At 50.3% G+C, this 19,832-nt stretch overlaps 2 protein-coding genes and 1 long non-coding RNA gene across 3 annotated transcripts in view; 1 reads left to right on the top strand and 2 right to left on the bottom strand.

The window, feature by feature from the left end:
* CIR1 (corepressor interacting with RBPJ, CIR1) overlaps positions 1–1,792 on the top strand; it is a 45,953-nt gene extending 44,161 nt beyond the window's left edge. The window contains exon 10 of the mRNA XM_039239172.1: positions 726–1,792. Coding sequence (XP_039095103.1) covers positions 726–1,482 — 757 coding nt within the window. The 3' untranslated portion in view covers positions 1,483–1,792. The remainder of the gene's footprint in view (positions 1–725) is intronic.
* Positions 1,793–2,747: 955 nt separating this feature from the next.
* LOC120236400 lies at positions 2,748–4,438 on the bottom strand. The gene is made up of 2 exons (XR_005529669.1): positions 4,304–4,438; positions 2,748–2,838 (listed from the first exon to the last, which is right to left on the bottom strand). It is a non-coding gene; the product is annotated as an uncharacterized LOC120236400 (long non-coding RNA).
* Positions 4,439–11,904: 7,466 nt separating this feature from the next.
* Positions 11,905–14,399, bottom strand: SP9 (Sp9 transcription factor). The gene is made up of 2 exons (XM_039239167.1): positions 14,379–14,399; positions 11,905–13,341 (listed from the first exon to the last, which is right to left on the bottom strand). Exons 1-2 carry the CDS (start codon positions 14,397–14,399, stop codon positions 11,905–11,907), a joined length of 1,458 nt encoding a protein of 485 aa, XP_039095098.1.
* Between the last annotated feature and the right edge of the window lie 5,433 nt (positions 14,400–19,832).

Here is a 19,832-nt window from a genome sequence, read left to right as displayed (position 1 = left end):
CAAAAAAATGTGTATTCTTCTTTAAAATTCCTGGAGAATATGCCCTGTAATTTTGATAACACAGTGTTGATTAATTATTTCCATACTTTAAAATAGTACAACATTGGGGCGCCTGGGTGGCTCAATCAGTTAAGTGTCTGACCTCGGCTCAAGTCATGATCTTGTCATTCGTGGGTTCAAGCTCCACATTAGGTTCTGTGCTGACAGCTTGGAGCCTGAAGCCTGCTTCAGATTCTGTGTCTCCTTCTCTCTCTCTCTGCCCCTCTTCTACTCACACTCTGTCTCTTTCTCTCTCTCGAAAATAAACATTAAAAAAAAATTTTATTAGTACAATATATAATTAATTTTTCATCTGATTATAGCTGTGTACTTAAGTTTACATTAGCACATAACTAATGTTTTATAAAGCTTTATTGAGGTCAGGATGTCCATTTATTTAGAGTGCTATGTAATTTCAAAATCTGAGTCAGTAAGAATTGTTTTAAATAGTCATTGCTATTGAAGAAAGTATAGTGAGACAGTTGGCTTAATGCATTTAATTTTATGTGTGACTTGAATAATGTAAAAGGAAGAAAATTATTTGTAATTTAATAAAGAATGCATTTATATTTGAGTCCCACTTTCAGCAGTGTCTATTGAAAATATATGGTCTACTAAAAATTTTAGATTTGTCAACAGGAGGACTGTTTTTACATAGTATGTTATTACTGTTTTCCCAATAACAGGAAATTGGATCGACTTGAGAAGAAAAAAAAGAAAAAGAAAAAAGATAGAAAAAAGAAAAAGCTTCAGAAGAGCAGAAGTAAACACAGAAAACATAAAAATAAATCCCCCTCCTCCTCCTCTTCCTCCTCCTCTTCCTCCTCCTCTTCCTCCTCCTCTCCCTCCTCCTCCAGTGAGACTTCAGAAAGCAGCAGTGAGAGTGACAAAGAAAAGAAAATACAGAAGAAGAAAAGAAAGAAAAATAAGTGTTCGGGGAATAACAACAGTGATTCTGAAGAGAAGGACAAGTCTAAGAAGAGAAAACTTTATGAAGAACTTTCTAGCAGTCACCATAACAAGGAAAAAGCCAAAGAAAAGCCTAGGTTTTCAAAGCAAGAAAGTTCTAGGGAGAAGAGCAAATGGAGCCACTCTGATTCCGACAGAAAGTCCAGAAGCCATAACCGGAGCCCAGAGAAGAGAGGACCTGAAAGAAGCGAGAGGAGCAGCAGGAACCAGAGCAGGGACGAGAGGGGTAGGAGAAGCCGAAGCAAAAGTCACAGTAGTTACCAGCAAAGAGAAGTAAGAAAACAGCCACAGCGAAGCCCCAGTCACGAGCGGCATGGGAGAAGTGGCCCCAGGAGCCACGGCACAGATGGCCACAGAGGAGGGAATCCACACAGAGAGAACCCAGGCGAGGAGCGTGCCGGAGAGACACACAGAGAAGGAAGCAGAAGTAGAGAGAATAAAGAGAGACTGTATGTGACAATTACCTGGGAATAAAAATATCTGTGCTCACTTATTGAATACCTGTGGCAAGGGCTAAATTACATACTATTGTCTTTCTAATAAAAAAGCTTTGTTTTCGTTTCCCGTCCCTGAAAACTGGCATATCAAATACAGAAATTACGTGAGTCCGTGAACTTTGCAAATATTTGTAGGTACTCTCTTATGGGGCTGTAAAAATATTTTCTGTGGAGAAATGTCTCTTGTGCCCTCTGCTAGAGAAGAGACCCCATAAAATGCTGTGACATTTTCTTTGTTCTGAAACATCATTAAAAGATTGGCAGTACACTGAATGGGTACAGTTTAATTTTTGTTATCTTTTTTTCTGTTCAAATTTATTGCCTTTAAGATTTGAATGTACTTGACGCAAAGTATAATCCTTGTTGAAGTCCTCTAGTGTGAATTCAGTAGTGGACGTGATGGCTGTTTCCCTGAGACATTTAAACTCCCTTCAGGTGCTCTGCTCTACTGACTCACGCTTGGGTGACACCTTGGTTTTCTGCATTGCCTGCCATATAGGTTACTTCAGACTTCACACCACATCAACGTATTGTACAGTTCCAGAGATCAGACTCTGAACTGGGTCCCCCAGGGCTAAAATCAAGGTGTCGGCAGGATTGGTTCCTTCTGTGGGCTCTAGGAGAAAATCCGTTGGCTGCTTCTCTCCAGTTTATGGACACAGCTGCATTCCTTGGCCCCTAGCCCCTCCTTCCATCTCCAGAGCTGACAAGGGTGAAGTGAAGTCCTCACATGTCATCGCACCACCACTTGGATATTCTGCATCCTTCTCCCACCTTGAGGACCCTGGTGATTAGAGTGGGCCCACCAGAGAAACCCCCTACTTTAACATAAACTGATTAGCAACCTTCATTCTGTCTGCAACCTTAATTCCCCTTTGCCATATAACCTAACATACTCACAGTTCCAGGGACAGGGATGTGTACATCTTGGACCGTTCTTCTGCCTACCACTGATGGCCTTTCCACAACTGGCATACAACTATTAAAGACTTCACTTCTAAAGGTTAAGCATTTATGTGATGTCATTAATGGACTGTTGTAAACTATTAAATATACTTCATGAATATAGGCATGTAAGGCATATTTAAGTGTAACTGCACATTTCCCCTTGTGCTTCAAAGGATGTGGTAAAGGAGAACTATAGAAAACATTACTTGGTACAAGTTACAAGTAAGCTGCAATTCTGAAAAACATGTGCTAAAGCATCGTGGACAAGGTATTTCTGTTTATCAAGGTTCCACATTTGAAAAGACATCGGTCATTTAATACAATGCAGAGGTTGGTTGGTTGGTTTGGATGGTTTTGAGTGTTGGCAGTCATGGTTTCATAAATTCTGTAAGAAAGTAAGTTTGGAAGGAGTTAAAAAAACCCACTGAATTTAGTCTGATATATCGGTCTTCGTCATGCATATGCACACACACAGATGTCCTCTGGCTTAGAAGAAACTAAAGGAATAAGCAACCCTTTGATTATTTAGATTCTTAAGAGAATTGGAAGTGGGGGCAGAACTTGAATTCCTTTTACAGCATTCTTTAATAACAGCGCACCTCAAAGATCCCTTTCCTTCATTAAAAAAAAAAAAACCATGCATTTGAAATTGATAAAGACTGCTAATTTACACCTTGAGTTCATCAGTGTTGCACTGATTATTTTCTATCTTATGCCTTCTTAGACTTTATAATTTTTATAATGTCAAAACCTATGCAACACTTAACTGCTTCAAAGGGTTTCTGAACCAATACAGTGTTCATGAAGAGAAATGTTGAAATGCATCCTGTAATTAAAAGTGAATTAAAGAAACACATTGTCATTTCTTACACTTTCTTCATTTGACTTTCACAAGAGTGTGATCCACTTTTAACTTTGTAAACGGCCATGAAAAAAAAAGTGGCCATGAACATTTTTTTAATCTCTGGTTTAATTATCCTTCCTTGTGAAGACTGAGAAACTATCAGGTACCACCGATAGCCCCAGTACTCTTGCCCATCTAACGGTAAGAAAAATTCCTGTATGATTCTGGAGGATGTTGGTTTGCTGTTTGGCTTTCAGCTTTGGTCACCCAAGGGTGCTAGACAGCCCCCAAGGGGCTAGCATTCCAACCTTGCAAAATGTAGTAGAAACCGAAAGAATTTTCATGTACAGTCCTCACATGGTAGCAGCTGTAGAGGCTCTCTTGTTCTGCAGACTCATCACGATACAGGTTTAAGGAATTGAAAATGATTTTTTAAAATAAAAGATGTTACTACATCTAATCCTACTTTTGCTTTTGAAATACAAGGTAGAATCTAGCAGCAAACAGCATAATGAAAAGGACGTCTAGTTGTGGGTGTGGAGACCCCCCTCAGGACTGAGAGCCAAAGACGAGTCCTCCCGGCTTAAGAAATCTGATTCAAGAACCCAAACAAGTCCTCCACAGTGACATATTTTAGAAAACCACGAGAAAAGTCTGGTGATATTCGTCAGTCTTACTAGAGAAATTCTTACAAAGAAGTCTGGGCATACCTAGTGACATTTGTCCATGGGCCTCAGACTGCACTTGCGGAACACGGGAGCCAGCTCTGGGGCCTCCACCCTGCCCCCCTTCCCCAGGCCTAACATTTAACATAATTTAACACCATGGCAAATTAATTCCTGTAGGAGGTGCTGTCGATTTACAAATGGCCAGGAAAGCTCGGGTTACGAGGTTAGGACTTGTTTATTTCTCCGGATGTCTGTGCGGTTAAGTTGGCCCTAATTTCACTTAATAAATGCGCCCAAACAGGCAGAGGTTGCTGCGGTGTGGTGGCGGGTCCGCTTACCTTGCAGTGCTTGTCTCGAGCCCTACGGTTTTAACCCGAAGAAAGCTTTTTATCCGTAAGGCTTGGAGAGACCTCTCTTGCTGCTCTTCGGTGAGACTGCTTGCTGTTGGGAAGCAAATCAGGCCCTGCTGCTGGGAGCCGGCGTTTCCCAGCTTTAATTACCGAATATTCCATCTGCTTTCCGTTAAAGCTCAAAGATTTCAGAATCCACCTGAGCCATTTCACTCCCCTCCCCACCTAATGACCGCCGGGCCCAGTCGCTGGCTGAAGTCGCTGGGGCCCTCAGCTCAGTAAGGCTCCCTCCACAGCCCTTTGCTTAAGATCAGGGAGAAAGCTACATTCTAGCATCAGTAGCTGAAGAATCTTCGGTAATCTTTTTAAGAAAACCTTGGTAGTTGCCACTTCTTAAAAAGAAAGGCATGCAGGCCTTGGGAGGGTTTTTTGTTTGTTTTTTGTTTTGATCAAAAAGGAGAAATGCTCTTTAAAAGTTGTGAGAAACAAATAAGACCGAAGGAACTCTAAGGTCGGGGAAGTGCAAAGGATGGCAACTGAGAGTTCTGCTGCCCAGGCTCCTAAAACCCGGCTCCTGCTGACAGAAAAGGAAGCAGATACTCTTCATCACCTTCCGCCTCTCTCCTCCCTTCACGCCACACTTAGCATCCCTCCAACGTTAACAGTAAGAATGACAGCGAGGTGCGGGATGAAAGTCAGGAGCTGCTTATAATGAAAAGAAAGCCACACTCCGGCCCAAACTGCCGGTGAGCCGCCTTCCCCCCACTCGTAGACTCGGAAAACTCCCAGTCCCGTCGGCTCCAAGGCCTCCTCCCGGAGGGAGTGGAGACGCGGAGGTCCGGGGCCTCGGGTGCTGACCAGTGCTGACTTCGCCCTAAGGCCAGAGGAAGCCGGAACGGGGATGGAGTGAGTCCTGGGCTGGGGTTGCCCCTGCCCATCCCCAGAGGCGACCACCCCAGCGTACTGTGTTTGTTGCTCTCCTTCTAGACATGCATCTGGCAACCTTCTTGATAGCATCGCAAACCCAACTGTAAGGCTCAGAATTAGGGGGCACATGTCTCCTTCCTGGAAGATGGGCCTCCCGCGTCAAGAGGCCGCTGGACTCCCCACCCACAGAGTATAACGGGAAGGGGTCCGGATGAGCCCGCAGCACCGCTCCCCGACCCCCATGCCCCGCCTGGGGCCCTAACCTGCCCGGAAGAAATTCCCGGGCCACTCTGCCAGGCTGCCAGCCAAGGGAGCTGGGCCCTGGGGACCGGCCGCTGGAACCTCCCCGCGCGCCCTCGCCCGCCAGCTTCCGCCTAACCTCGCTCTGCCTCCGGCGCGTTTCTCCTGCGAAGATCGGAGGGTGAACTCGCCTTCAGTGGTGGGGAAAGCGAGAGAATTTCTCTCGTCGCTCGGCTCCACAGGTGAAGAGGGCGCTTTAGGACCCCGATGTTAATCTCTCGCTCCTGGGGCAAAATGGAAATACCAACTCAAGCCGGCAGCCTGCAAGCAGAAAACGGACTGAAGGGAGACACCCTATCACTTTGCATTTCTTTTATATATGAACCACCCAGAAACGGTTAGGTGTTTGCAAAACATTGCAAAAATCCCCGATATGAATTTCCAAAAGAAGAGAGTGCAGGGATCTTAGAAAATCTAAAAACTTAGGTGCTTTTCTTTCCTGGGTCGCAGAGAACAGGCCCCGGAGGAATGTGTCCCCACGGACATTCTGAAGCCTTCCCCTTAACTGGAGTTGCAAACACACTGTATATATTTATATCAATAACGTATAGGGTAGGCATGTCTGTATGTATTTATCTCATACATATTTCTATAAACTCCAGCGTCTAGAAAGGGTGGGGGGTAAATAACACTGAACGGTTAAAATTATGGAGAAGGGATAATAACTGATTACTAATTTGAAAGTAAATAAACAGGTGACTTTTTCAGATCAAATTCCTCCTTGGATCGTTACAATAAATATCTCTGAAGGAAGCTCTCTATTTATGTTGTCATTGATTAATTCTTCACTACCTCATTTGATTTCGATTTAGAACGATTTGATTCTAATTTAATTAGCATGTAATTTGGATGTACATAATTACTGTAATTATGACATTCAGGTAAGGCAGCTTTAGGCTGAAAGGCAATTTCAAATTTTCTAGCAACCTACTTTGTACTGGGAAATGGACAAGGACTTTGCGCCCTGCTATCCAAGTAGTAATTAGCACATCTTTGAAATAGGCAGTGCGGCGGGGTTTGTATTAAAACAGCAAATACAAACCCAGCCGAGTTACTCGCTGCAAAGGTGGCTGCGAGTTCCCGGAAACGCATCGCATTTCCCCGGCTGGAGATCGGGGAGCCCGGCGCCCCGGCGCCTCGGCGGACTCTCGCTGTTGCGGGCGACAGCGTTTTTGCCGCCTGGGCGCGGGATTTGGAGGTGTAGCTTTTAAGATTAAAATACAATGAAGGCTCAGGGGAAGGGGTGGGCAAGAAAGGAGGGGAAGAAGCCACCGCACGACGTCTGAAGATGAGGGGTGGGGTAGTGGACTGGGAAGAGGAGGGAAAGGGGCGGCGGGGGGAGGGCGATGCACAGACTGGAGAGAAAATTGGTCAACGCCCCCAACTGTTAGTCGATTTTAGATTTGGGTTTCAAAGGGGAAGGTGGGGACAAAAGGGGTCAGTTTCCGCCGGCAGGGAGTGCAGACCCTTCGGGGGGGGCTGGGGCGAAGGGTTTAGGGGCTTCTGGACGCTTTCGGGGGGCCCTGCGTCCCCCCTCCAGACCCCGGGCTGCTCGGCAGCCCCCAGCACCCGACTCCGGAGAGACCGCAGCCTGCAGGGCGGCGGCGAGGCTAAAGGATGCTTCGGCCATCCCCAGTCCGGCTGGTGGAAGCTACGGGGTGCCTTGCTTTCCTCCCCTCCAAAGGGGAGTCTGGGGACCCGGGACGGTCTGGTGGCCTGGTTTCATCAGCTTGGTTCCGATCGGTCCTGAACAATCCCCGTGGGCCTCGCCGACCGGGCCGTTGGGCCAAGAGCGCGAGGGACCGAGCCCACGGCTGCGTCCCCATCCCGGGGTCTACGTCGCCGTCGACAGCGCCCAGCTTGCTCGTCTCCGAGCTGGAAGAACCAGAAGTTGCCTTGAAAGGCAGTGTTAAATACGGCAATTCTAAGACTTGGGCCAAGCGGGGCGTTATTTTGTTTGTTTTGTTTGAGTTTTTAGTGAGCACGTTCCAGAAACGACGGCCTTCCTGGAAGCAGCAATACCGGCCATTGCTAAGAAGTGCCCACTCAAAAGTGAGGCTCGTCCCCCTCCCCTGGTACACAAAAACTCGCTCTTCTTTCCCGGCTGCGCTGGGTTGCTGCTGCTCGCGGCAAACGCCGGTCTCCCGGCGCTAATAGCGACAAGCCAGGCGGACGGCGCGGCCTTCCCGGCCCGGAGCTCTAGATGGCGCCAGCGAGCCGCACTCGCCAAGCTCCTCTTAAGGGAATCAAGAGCGACTGTCAAACATAAAAGCAAATCAGAGTTTTCAGTTTTTTTAATGTGTTAAGAATGTTATTCCTTAAGAAAATTTGTAGCTAAATTATTCTCACTTAAAATAAACACTTAGTATACCAATTACACAAATGGGCGGGATTTATGTGAGATTTACTTCATCTGCATTTTTGTAGTGGGAGAGAGCCTTGGTGAATACAGATAATAGATGCAAATAAGATTAGAGTTAAAATAAATAAAGTTTCCATCTGAATAAAGAGAAATTCAATTTTACGCGACTTCTAACGATTTGACGGAATGTCCAGACACGCCGCTCAGGTGCACAATCTGATCTCGCCAAAATAATGAGGTCTCTCCTGGAGGAAAGAAAATCTTTTCCTTTTTCTTCTCTTTTTCCTTTTCCTCATCAGGTAGGCTCCAGTTCAGTCCACGGGGGGACAAACAGACCCAGGAACGGTAGCCGCGGGGGGAGGGTGTGTTTGGGGGCTGGGTGGGCGCAGGGCTGGGGAAGACTTGTTCTCCGCTCCTCTGCAGCGCAGGAAGCTACAGAACAGGAAACGCTGGGAGAAACCGGCTGAAACGAAATCGCATTTCCCCTCAGCCGGGCCACGCGGGACTCCGAGCCCCCGGCCGCGGCCCCAGCACCGCGGCCGTGGCCCCCGCCCGGCTCTGCGCCCGGACCCCTCCCTCGGCCTCCCGCTCCTCCCGGGCCCCGGGGCCGGAGCCTCCCAGGCCGCCCGCCCGGAGCCCCGAGGGGGCCCCGGGGAGACGCGGCCCCTCCTCAGGTGGAGACCGAGCTCGTCTCCCCGCTCGTGGGCTCTCCCCCTCCCACGCTCGCCCTCTCCAATTTGCTCGGCCTCGGCGGGTCGCCACCCGCTCAGCTCCGGGCTTCCCCGCGCCCCCAGGGGCCCCTGCGGCTGAGGCTGCGGAGGCTGGGAGGGCCGCGGTCTGTTTTCGCCTGTCGGTTTGGGCCAGGGGGCGGGGGCCCTGCCGCCTTCGGTGCAGCTTCCGCGAGCTGCCGTCTCCCGGCTGGACGCGCGGGCCGGGCCACCGCCCGCCGCTCCCGGGGCCGCGGTGATGGACGTCCGCTGACCCGCGGGGCAGAGGCAGCGCGCAGAGGCCTTGATCACTGGGCTGCGGAGGGAGCCGCGCGGGGAGCGGGACCTGCACCGCCAGGCCCTTTGATCTGCCTTTATTATCCACGAGAAACAAAGCTGCCCGGGACAGACGCCCGGGCGCCCTCTTCCTCGGGAGAGCCCCCCGCACTCTCACCTCCGTGCCGCCGGCCCGCGGCCCCCAGACGCGCCCGGCACCCTCTCTCGGCCTCCTGCGCCGCGGCCCAAAGCCCCCGGAGCAAACGCACCCCTGCCAGCTTCTCCAGAAGGCCGGGTCGGGCCCAGAAGGGGCGCGGGGGGCTGGGCTGGGAGGTCCCGGCTACGAGCTGTTTGAGCGGGGAGAGAACATGGTCAGAGAGGAAAACTCGAGGAAGAAGAGCGGGGTAACCGAGGCTGCGGGAACCGCAGGAACGAGGAGAGGGAAGAAACCACAGAACCCCACGCTGCCAAACGCCCCTCTGGGGACCTCAGCTCTATGTTTTATCGCCACTTTGCTACTTGGCTTTTCAGAGCAGAGTTTGCGAGAAAACAATTTGTTGGTTGTTAATGACAGTAATTTATTTTTTCTTCCTTAAATATCAAACCTCCATTCAAGTTCTCGAAATGGACAGTAATAAAAAAAAAATTCCACTGGTGCTGACTTTACTTGCTTCCTATTGTGTGGGGAGCCTTTTCGAAATATTTTTATTCTGTGAATATGTACTTTGTTTTCTAAATTAACATTTTCGAATTGCGAAATTATCTCATTTACCAATTTTCTTTTTCGTCTCTCCCTCTCTTCTCCCTCTCTTTTAAACTGGGGCTGTTAAGTTGGTGGTCAGGAGACAAAGAGAGTGAAAATAATTTTCATTTCAATAATTGCCTTCTGGTCAATTTAACTGTGCCTTATTTTGAAAGAGACTGTCTAAATGAGATTCCTGTCCCAAATGTGTTCCCAGGCCTGATCCCAGCCTTTAATTATTCCTGAGTTTTTTTTCTTCAGAATAAGACGCCGCACTGAGTAATCACAAAGAAGTCAGAGAGCATCCTTGAACCTTTTCAGAAGCAGCGCCACTGATATTCAAATAACCTGCGAGGGCCATTTGACGGCGCGGGGACCTAGGCATTTCCAATTCACTATTTGCATAGATCAGCCGTCTTTGAAAAGGAAAGGAGCAGTTGTCTTCCATAACATTAAAAAGCCTAGTTATCAAATCAAGTGCTTAGTTTGGGGGCTTTTAAAACGTTTACATTTTATCTCAGGTTGCCCTTTACCGTTTGACATGCAAATTTGGTGCAGTTAATTTAGACAATTAAAAAGATCTTCAAGGGAGCTTTGTCACGGAGAATATTTGGAGTTTTCCCCGTGGACCAGCTGAGATAAAGTTGGCCAGAACAAATGATGTCTAGGAGATTAATTAGATATTTGATAAGACATGAATCCCTAATAAGGGAATACAAGGCACAGGGGGCTGCTGTGTGCTCTAAGTCAAAATTAATAACATTTAACAAGATTTTCATTTAGGCATGAAATGTCTTTTCCGGGGTATTGACTCTAGCGATTTATTCCCCTGAGTCACCTCCCAACGTAGAGGGCCTTGGGAGCTAAAAGACTTCTTTTAAAAAGCTTTTTCCTTTCACAGATTGTTTTTAAATCGCTTCTTAAAAACAAACAAACCCACTGGAGTTTTGTCTGACCCCTCCGGAGGTGCAGGCACCTCCCCAGTTAAAGCTGCCAAGGATCTTGGCTTTATTTTAGGCGCTCCAGAGTTGTAAAATGTCACCTTTTGAGAGCTCTCTCATTAAGTAATACAACTACACATTCTTATAACCCAATTTAATTTACACTGTTGATATACAAATAAATAATTTTGACTTCTCAAAAACGTATATGTATTATGGCTTTTATAACTCACATAAACCTTACATTACCTAAAACTAACATTAAAGGAATTTTTTCCCAACAAAAAAAAAAAGTCGACCCACATAAAGGTTATTGACAGGGGAGCAGGATTAAAAAAAAGGAAGTGTATTGTTCAGAGTCCTTTAATAATACCAAAATGAAAATATGATGTCAAGATTTTCTTCATACAGATAAACGCATTTAATTTCTTTAGATGACCTTAACTTACGTGTTTGTGAGTGAAATGATAACTCAACATCTTAAATATCTTTTACATATATACTGACTTTCACAAAGTGCATCAGAAAATTAAAAAAAAAAAACTCCCTGAATTTCAGGAATTCACCAAAAAAAAAAACCCTCTATTCGAATGAACATTTACAAGAAAATAAAAAAGAACACAATCTTTTGAACCCTATTTATACAGATGTTATGAAATACAGAGAAACTGTCGCTAGACTTCCAGTTTAATTTCTCACCTTAAGCCTTTTTTGATGCTTCCTTTTTAGGAAAAAAAAAAGTCTCATTGTAAGTAGATATCAAGCAGGACTTGGAGCATTTTATATATAATATAATCCACACAAAGGGTCTGTTTTTATAGGTCCCGTTTGTTTTCAAATGTTCTGACAGTCCTTTGCAGAGTGGTGGCTTGTTTTTTGAGAAAAGGAAAGAGAAGGGGGGGGGGACAGTGGGGGGAGGAGGGAGCGTTTCTGTGTATTGCTCTTCGCTCGAGAAGTTTGTGCGAGTGGTGTGTGTGTGTGTGTGTGCGCGCGCGCGCGCGCGAATGTGCGTGCTTGTGGTTGTAGGTCTCCGGCGTGTGTTCGTGTCCGTGTTCATGTCTGTGTGTGCAGTTTTTTAGTGTTGTCTGTCTCGGAGGGTGGTTTGCTTTTGTTCCTGGATCACGAGTTCGATTCTCGTCTGGGCTGGGACAGCAGAGGGGAGCTCCTGGCTTGGCCGGCGAGCAGCGGCCAGTGAGCCGGGTGCCGCTGCACTTCTCGCTGGCTCGGGGGCGTCACTGGAGCCCCCGCCCGTCCGTGCCCCGCTCGCTGGCCCTCCGAACCTCTCGCTCGCTCTCGGTGTCTCTACTCGCTCGCTCGCACCTCTCGCCCGGCCTCTAAGAGTCGTTGGGGCCAGACGAGGCTTCCTTGCCTCCCGCCGAGGCCGCCGCCGCTGCCGCAGCCGCCGCCGCAGCCGCCGCCGCAGCCGCCGCCCGGGCGGCACTGACGCTGGAGTCGTGCAGGATGAGGTCAGGGGACTCGGAGCGGGGCGTCTCCAGGTTGCTGGCGTCCGTGTCACTGTCGCTGCCCTTTTTGCCCCCGCCGCCCCCGTTGTGCGTCTTAATGTGTTTGCTCAGGTGGTCGCTGCGCATGAAGCGCTTGTTGCACACGGGACAGGCGAAGCGCTTCTCGCCGGTGTGAGTCCGCAGGTGCCGCTGCAGCTCGTCCGAGCGCGTGAAGCGCTTGCCGCAGAAGAGCCAGTTGCACACGAAGGGCCGCTCGCCCGTGTGCCAGCGCAGGTGCGCCTTCAGGTGCGACGTCTTGCCGTACACCTTGCCGCAGCCCGGGATGTGGCAGCTGTGCAGGCCCTTGCGCCGCAGGCTCGCTCCGGCCGGGCCCAGCCGCTCCGCCTCCTGGCAGTTGGGGCAGTCGCAGGTGGCGCGGCCAGAATAGCGGCGGGCGGAGCGCGCCGAGCTCCCCCCGGCGGCGGCGGCGGCGGCGCCCGAGATCATGGCGCTGGCGGCAGCAGCCGCCACCGCGGCGCTGGAGTCCGAGTAGGAGGGCAGCACCGGCTTGAAGCCGTCCTGGGCCAGCAGGTGCTGGCTGGTAGAGAGCAAGTGCGAGGCGGCGGCGGCCGAGGAGCCGAGGCCCGTGGAGCTGAAGGCCGAGTGCGTGAGCGAGCTGAAGTCGGGGTTGTAGGTGCCGAGCTGCGAGTGCAGCGAGGCCTGGGGGGCGCCCGAGTGCAGCGAGCTCTGGAGCCCCCCAGCGGGGTTCTGCACCTCCAGCCACGAGCCCGGGCTGCTGTGCACGTCCCACCACGACGACGCCGCGCCGTTGGTCACCTCGCCCGCCGCCAGCGTCGAGTGGAAGCCCGACTTGTACCAGGACTCGTACGGGTGCGCCATGCCCACGCGCGGGTACAGGCCGTCGGCCGCCGTCGTGTGCACCTTGGAGATGAAGGCCGACTGGCCGCCCGCTTCCTGCGGGGACACTCCGGCCGCCGCCGCCGCCGCGGCCGCCGAGTTGGAAAAGAGGCCGCCGTAGTCGCTGCTGAAAGCGGACGACGTGGGGGACGTGGAGGCCAGGCAGAAGGCGCTGTTGGCTGCGCCCGAGCCGCCCGCCAGGCCGCCCGAGCCGCGGCCACCGGTGGCCACGGCGAAGCCCGAGAGGCTGGAGCCGAGGTTGCAGCTGGACGAGGAGCGCTTCCAGGGGTGGAAGCCGCCCTTAGCGAAGGCGCTCGACTCCGGCAGCGTCGTCAGCGGGCTCGTGTTGCCGATCTTGTTGCAGGTCGCCGCCAGCATGGCCAACGGGGTGGTTCCGAAGCGCGGCTCTTCCTAAAGTGGGTGGGGTGAGGGAGGGAGCGAGGAGAAGGAGGGCAGGAAGAAGTGGGAGGAAGACACAAAGTGCACCCGTGAGCAGCCTCGTTTCCCCGCGGCTGGTCCCGGGGGGTCGTGACTCCCGGGCTCGCGCCTCCTCCCCGCTCGCTTGCCAGGGATGCGCCGCGCCCCGCGCGGGGCAGAGGCGATCCCAAGGGCGAGGGTCCCGGCGCTGCAAAGTTGCTCTCCGGTGGGGCTACAAATCAAAGATGTCTCGGTTTTCCCTGTCTCAGCCGCTGCAACCCCCACGCAGGGCCGGACTCCAGTTGCTCGCTTCCCGCTCGCGGTAAGCCCGATTCTCTCATTCAGGCCCCCAAATCGCCCTTCGGGGGAAAGCACGGAAGTAAACACATCGACAACAAACACCGGGTGAGGGCGGAGGCGGCCGAAACAGAGGCTCAGGGGCGGGGGAAACTCGGGGCACTCTTCCCAAGGGTGACTACGACTTGACTCTTTAATAAAATTAAAAAAAAAAAAGTTGTTTTAAATGTTTACACTCTCCCCCCCTCCCCGAAAAAAAATCCTTGATTATGAAAACAAGGATCCGAGGAGAAGGGACCCAGCGATGGATTTCAAAGTCACAGGCGAACTGGGGAGCCACAGAAGTGTAAATGTTTGTTAACGTGACTACACGGACTGAAAAACGATTAAGGCTGTTTTCTGGAAACACCACTGTCGCGTAATTGCAACAATCCCCGAAGCAAGGGGGGGGATGGGGTATAAATCACCAGGGGAAGAAAAGAAACCTCTAGGTTTCCTTTAAAGCCACATAAAAAAGGACTAGCTTAACAAATCATTTTCTTACAAAGGCATCTCCTAGGTTTCAATAACTTGGAAAGAATCAGTCCCAGAAATGTGGAAAGTGCTAAAAGGAGCCGAAGCGGCAGCTGCAGTCCGGCAGCAACAGTTTCTCCGGAGCCGCGGACGCGGAGAAGCCATGACAAAAATTTACTGCAGTTAAAACAAGCAAATGCCTTGTCGCACTTCCGACTTACCCCGAGTATAGACGTGGCCATAGCAGGTCCCTGGGCTGCGCGGCGGGGCCAGGAGCGGGGCTGAGCCTGGCGGCTGCTCCGGAAGGCTGCTCGGATCCCGCGCAGCTTCCGCGTCCCCGCGCTCGCGCCGAGCGGACTCCGGGCTCCCGCCGGCTAAACTCAGCCTAAGTGCGAGGAGCACCCGCTTTGAAGTGCCGCTGGCTGCGCCTCTCGCCCAATGAGGGCGCAGGCGGAGCAGACGGGAGCTGCTTCGCAGCCAATCAGACGCGCCGAGGGGCCCAAGCCAGGGCTCCCGGCGCGTGCCAGTCAAGGCAGCTAGCGCTGTGTTGGGGGGGGGGGGGGTTGGGGGGGCCGCCGGCTAGAGTCTGAAGAAATTACAGTGCAATTAAAAATTTACACTCACGCACTAAGCCAGGTTTAAGTAGCGTTGAGACTGAGACACGAGCCCCCGAACCACCCGAGACGACGCAAGTTGGGACTGACAGGCTCCACTCCCCACTTGTGGGAAAGGAGGCAAGAGGGGAGGGGGCGCCGTGGCGGAGGCCGCACCCGCAAGGCCTAAGTAAAGACGGAAATGTCAACGCTCACTTTGTGTGTCTAGGCTCTCGCCTGCGGAGCACAACTTCAGCCGGAATCCATCGTTCTCGCTCGCGATTTTATCGTTGTTCGCGTTCTACCCAGCTCCTTTTTTCCCGGTGGATTTGGCTTTACCCACTCCAGAGTCACATTGAGGAGAGGGCGCGGAAGGACAGCTCCTCTGAGAGGAGAGAAATAGGCCTCTGCGTCCAGGTCTACACCCACAGACTTGTTGGGAGGGCCCGGAGCCTGCGCATCCCGCTATTTTCCCCCAGAGGTCTAAGTGACTTCCTAATTGTCGCTCTGGCCTCTGACCCGGGGGGTAATACAAGTGCCACTCACACCAGAGGCTTCCAGTGGTAATTGAGGGCACCCTTTGTACCGTTTCGCCAGCGCCTAGATACCAGGTTAACCCAGTTGTCAAATACGACTAAACAGTGGGAAGTGCTGATTATCTGCCGGGTTTCGCTGGGGGCTGGCGTGGGGGTGGGAGGCATCAACCCATACAACACGCTGCACGAAGCCGCTTATTTTCACGTTGTAACAACTTTGGAAACAGAGACCGGCGTGAGCTGCGTCCGCCCCCACCGCCACCCGCGCTGAAGCTGCAGCTTGTCGGCTGTTTGTTTAACCCGGTGATGATTTGCATGTCACGTTTCAGCCCAGAGTCGAGTTTTCTTGCCCCAGCTTCAACCCGCTCCCACTCCAGAGCTCCTGGGCCTAGAGGCTCTTTTGCACAGCAAGGGAACCGTGTTGAGAGAGGCACCCAGCGCCCTGCTTCCCTGGACACGCTCCAGGAGCCTCTCTCGGGGACCTCCATCTGTGAGTGCAGGGGACAAGGCCACACGTGGGCGCCTCCACGTTTTGTGGGCTGAAAGCATCCTGAAGTCCTCTCTGGATCTTGTCGGTGTGAAAAGAGGTGTCCTCAGACTGACGACTGCGCGTGCTAGAGTCCCTCAGCAATCGCGGAGCTGTTTGCTTTTCTTTCTGGATCTCGCTTTCTCTTTCTTCTTCAGGGCAGTTGGAGCTGCTTCTGAACCAGAAATGCCAGCGACCGCGGACAGACCTGGGTACTACGGTTTTAATATACCACATTCCCCTCCAAACCCACATCCTGCTTTTTAAGAGACATTGCAAACCACAAAACCCCAAATGCTTGGGTGCAAAGGAGTTGTCGCCGAGGGGAGTAAGTGTGCACGAGTGGAACTGTGCCCCCAAGGTTTCTCTCCTCTTTGCAATATCTCTTGGCCCAAACGTGCCACCGCTGTGGCTCTTCTCCCGGCCCTATGATGGAGCCTGCGTGCACCCTAGTGCACTCGGTGGATGGGAGGGCTGTATGGACTGCTTTCTTTGCTTTTCCTTATAATACCTTTGCTCAGAATGGTGCCCCCCCCCCCACTTTAGTTTAAGGTGGCGAAAGCACCGAGGAAAATGTGACCGAGAAAGAGGAAGGGGAGAAGGGTAAGACAAAACGCGGCTAAGCTGAAGCACTGTGCCCCGGGGGACTGTGGTGGAAATCGGCGGGGGGGAGGAGGGAAGGTGTCAAAAGCCCCGGAGGGACTCAGGATGGAAGGCTAGTGGGGAATCCTGGCAGACTGGAAGAGCCAGAAAGCCCGGCAGGGGGACCCGGGAGCCGTTCCCAACAGGTGACTTCTGCCCTGCAAGGGGAAACCGGTCTGGGCTTCCAGTAGAGTCTCCGCGTCGATTACTAATAGAGGGATTGTTAAGTGGCAGCGAGGCGTTTCCGACTCACCCACTGCAGCCCGGGTAGGAGAAGGCAGAGGTTTCCCCTTACCACCTCCTCCCCCACCTCCAACACACCCCCTCCTTAAAGAAACCTGACAACGTAATAAATAAGACAATCCGAAAAGCCACTTAGCACTAGTGACATTTTCAAGTCAACCATTTAAAACAGCTCACGCTGGCACCGAGGGCTCCGGGAGCTCTGGTTGCCTTCCTCTTCTCCTTCTCCTCCTCTACTCTCCCCTCCCCCTCCTGCCGTTTTCAATGTGGTTCCAGCTGTCAGACTCTCTACGTGGGCACTCGGATATTCCTTTAGATACACGCATCCGGATCACAATAAAAGTTAGGGGAATCTTCCAAACGAACGCAGGCAGATACCCCGGCCACTTTAACTCTAAGGTGGGGCCCCAAGGAAATCTTTCCAAAGACGTCCAGTTTTTTTTTTCCTGTGACAGATTTTTTCATCCTCTAAAAAATCTAGTTTTTAAACAAAGATCAATGTGTTATGCTAAAGTGTTGAGCTGACTGTTAAAACATTTGGGGAAATAATGACAATGTAACAAAGGCCTGGTTTGGAGTGAATCATCACCCTTTTAAAAGTTAAAGCAATTTTCGGGAGAATAGCTTTCAGCAAACGCTTTACATTATTCAAAACGGCCAAATAATGCTCTATTATAGCGCCTGAATGCTGCCAGTCAGCCCCTAAGTGCAATTTGTGCAAAGGCCCCGGTGCCTTATCTCCACTTCTTTATAAAGAGGTGAATATAAAACAATTTCTTCCAAACCCAGACAGAGAGCACGAAAATTGCTTCCCTTTCTGCAATCAGGGCAATTTAACTGGAGTGCAATTAGCACTATTAAATGTCGATTCTGCATAAACAAATCTGACTGAGCAGCGAAAGTGGGGTGAGAACCTCATATACACTGAAACTGATTTTTTAAAATTATGTATCCGGGTCCTTTACAATTGATCCGTGACGTTTTCATCTTGGAATATATTTACATCGTAAATACACTATGGTGAAATCAACATAATTTTTTTGCAAAAAAAAATTCAATAGGAATCCTAATAAAGAAGAATAGGGTAATTAAAGGGAAGAGTTCACTTCCTTTGAACAAATATTGTTTCTCCCATCTTGCCTCTCCCGAGAGCTTTGATCTGAGCAACTGCTCAAGTTGCTGCATTTAGAAGGCAAAGCCGGAGAAACAATTCCGTCATTAGCGCTGATCCGAAGGATAGGAGCTCCTACACTACAGGGGGAAAAAAAAAAAAAAAAAGCTTCTCCCGGATGCACAGGAAACAGGGTGGGGACGGGGGAGGACCAGCTATCTTCGGAATAATTCGAAATATTAGGTGGCCGCCCAGTCTCCCTGGGGCTTCGGCCAGTCGCAGAGTTAGCAGCGGATATACAGCACCAAGGTGGGGTGAGGTGGAGCTGGGGAGACTTGAGGATGCGGGCGGGAGGGGAGGCGTTGGGGGAAGAGAAATCGAAGGTTCTCGCAAAGGCCCTGCTGGCTGCTGCCCAAACCTCGACCACCAGGACAGAGATGCCCCGGGGGCGGGGACAGGGGAGAGGGAAGAGAGAGGAGCCCGTAAAAATCATGTATCTGACCTGTCCTCCTCCCACCTGCCTTTATTTACTTATTTGGTAAGCCACAGCGGTCCCTTTTTTAATCATTTGCTCAGTTAATTACGCTTTTCATTTGCATGATCTACACTAGAGCAGTGATTATCAGGTCAGCACGGTGTGGGAATTGGGGAGATACATTAATAACTTGAGTTAAAAAAAAAATGCTACCCCTGTGTACCATAGTCGCCTGCCATGAACAAGGGCGAAGGAAGCGGGTACAGACCGAAGCGCCTGTTGAGTGCAGTGAATCCTTTCCACAGTTGGAGCTTGCCAGTTGTGGGTGCAAATGAAATGCAGCTTTTGATTAGAAGGGAATCTTTTATAGCTAACACATATTTATGTTTTAAAAAGCGCCAGCCTTGAGATCAAATGAATGGAGAAAATTAATTGAAAATTGAGGAACTCTCCCACAATTTCTGCTGAGCTTTCATTTAATACTTGTTCTATAACGCCCTAATTCCAGCCCAACCCTGGCAAATAAAAGAGCCAGGAAGGATCTTTTCTCTGCCTCAGAAGTGTTACTCCTATTTAGAGGGGGTAGGAGATGCAAATCCTTCTTGCCTGCAAGGTCGACTGGAGACAGTGAAAACCCCTAGTCTATTAAGTACACTCCAAACATTTGCTACACAACTAATTTTCTGCTGCTAGACGGATCTGGGCCTCATATTTTAAGCCTGCCTTGATCTGTTTATCTGAGCCAAAAATGCATTAACAATTAAAGGAAAGACTCTGGTGTGTCAAAGGAAGGAAGGTGACTGTAGACTGTGTGATGATTTTAATGACTGCAATTATTGGAAGATTATTCAACAACATCATAGATTTGTTTACTGCATTACTCGGAAACTATGGGGGGCCTATTCAGCTTGGAGTTTTACCTTCCTCCCTCCCTTACCAACTATACCACAGAGGGGTCTTAGACCTAAGCAAATGTGTCATTCAGTGCTGGCTTTCTTCTTTTTAAGAGCATCTCTACCAAAACGAAGCACAATTTGTTGTCTTAGCCAACTTAAGTGGAACCACCTTTGGAACATTAACCTTTTGAGTTAATATCAAAAATTTTTAAAAGCCAAAGGCCAGAAGATTCTGCTCATCGTTCGGCTCCCCCAGCCAGGGTACCAGTTCCTTCAGTTTTACTCTTTCATAGGCAGCTTTTGAGGATACTTCCAACTTTAGCTCTTCCATCCAGAGCTTGGAGGAGACACTACAACCACCCAAGATGTTAAACAAGAGTTTAGGCATATCTCCAGGACTCCATATTGGAGAAGTTTGGTTTTTTTTCTTCCTTCCTTTTAGCATGCCCCTCCCCCGATATTATTTCCTATCCCAACTCCTGGTGTCACCATGTTAGAAGTAAGTAAGTGAAAAGAAAGGTATGACTAAGAGAATAGAATACCAGTTTGCAGCTAAGGAAGTTTCTACTGTGCACACAGGCATAAATGATGCAAATAAGGAAAGTTCCTCATCTGATATAAGCAATAATCAATAAATCACAGACTGGGCTTTG

Source organism: Hyaena hyaena, unplaced genomic scaffold, assembly GCF_003009895.1.
Source record: "Hyaena hyaena isolate Hyena2069 unplaced genomic scaffold, ASM300989v1 scaffold_154, whole genome shotgun sequence".
Lineage (NCBI taxonomy): Eukaryota > Metazoa > Chordata > Mammalia > Carnivora > Hyaenidae > Hyaena > Hyaena hyaena.
The sequence above is the reverse complement of the archived record's forward strand: the minus strand, read 5'-3'. Positions and strand labels throughout refer to the sequence as shown.

Excerpts from the sequence above, each read along its gene's own strand:
- SP9 (XM_039239167.1), bottom strand. The coding sequence starts at position 14,399 with ATGGCCACGTCTATACTCGGG. Across the intron at positions 13,342-14,378 it reads TGGCCACGTCTATACTCGGG|GAAGAGCCGCGCTTCGGAAC; the intron begins GTAAGTCGGAAG and ends CACCCACTTTAG.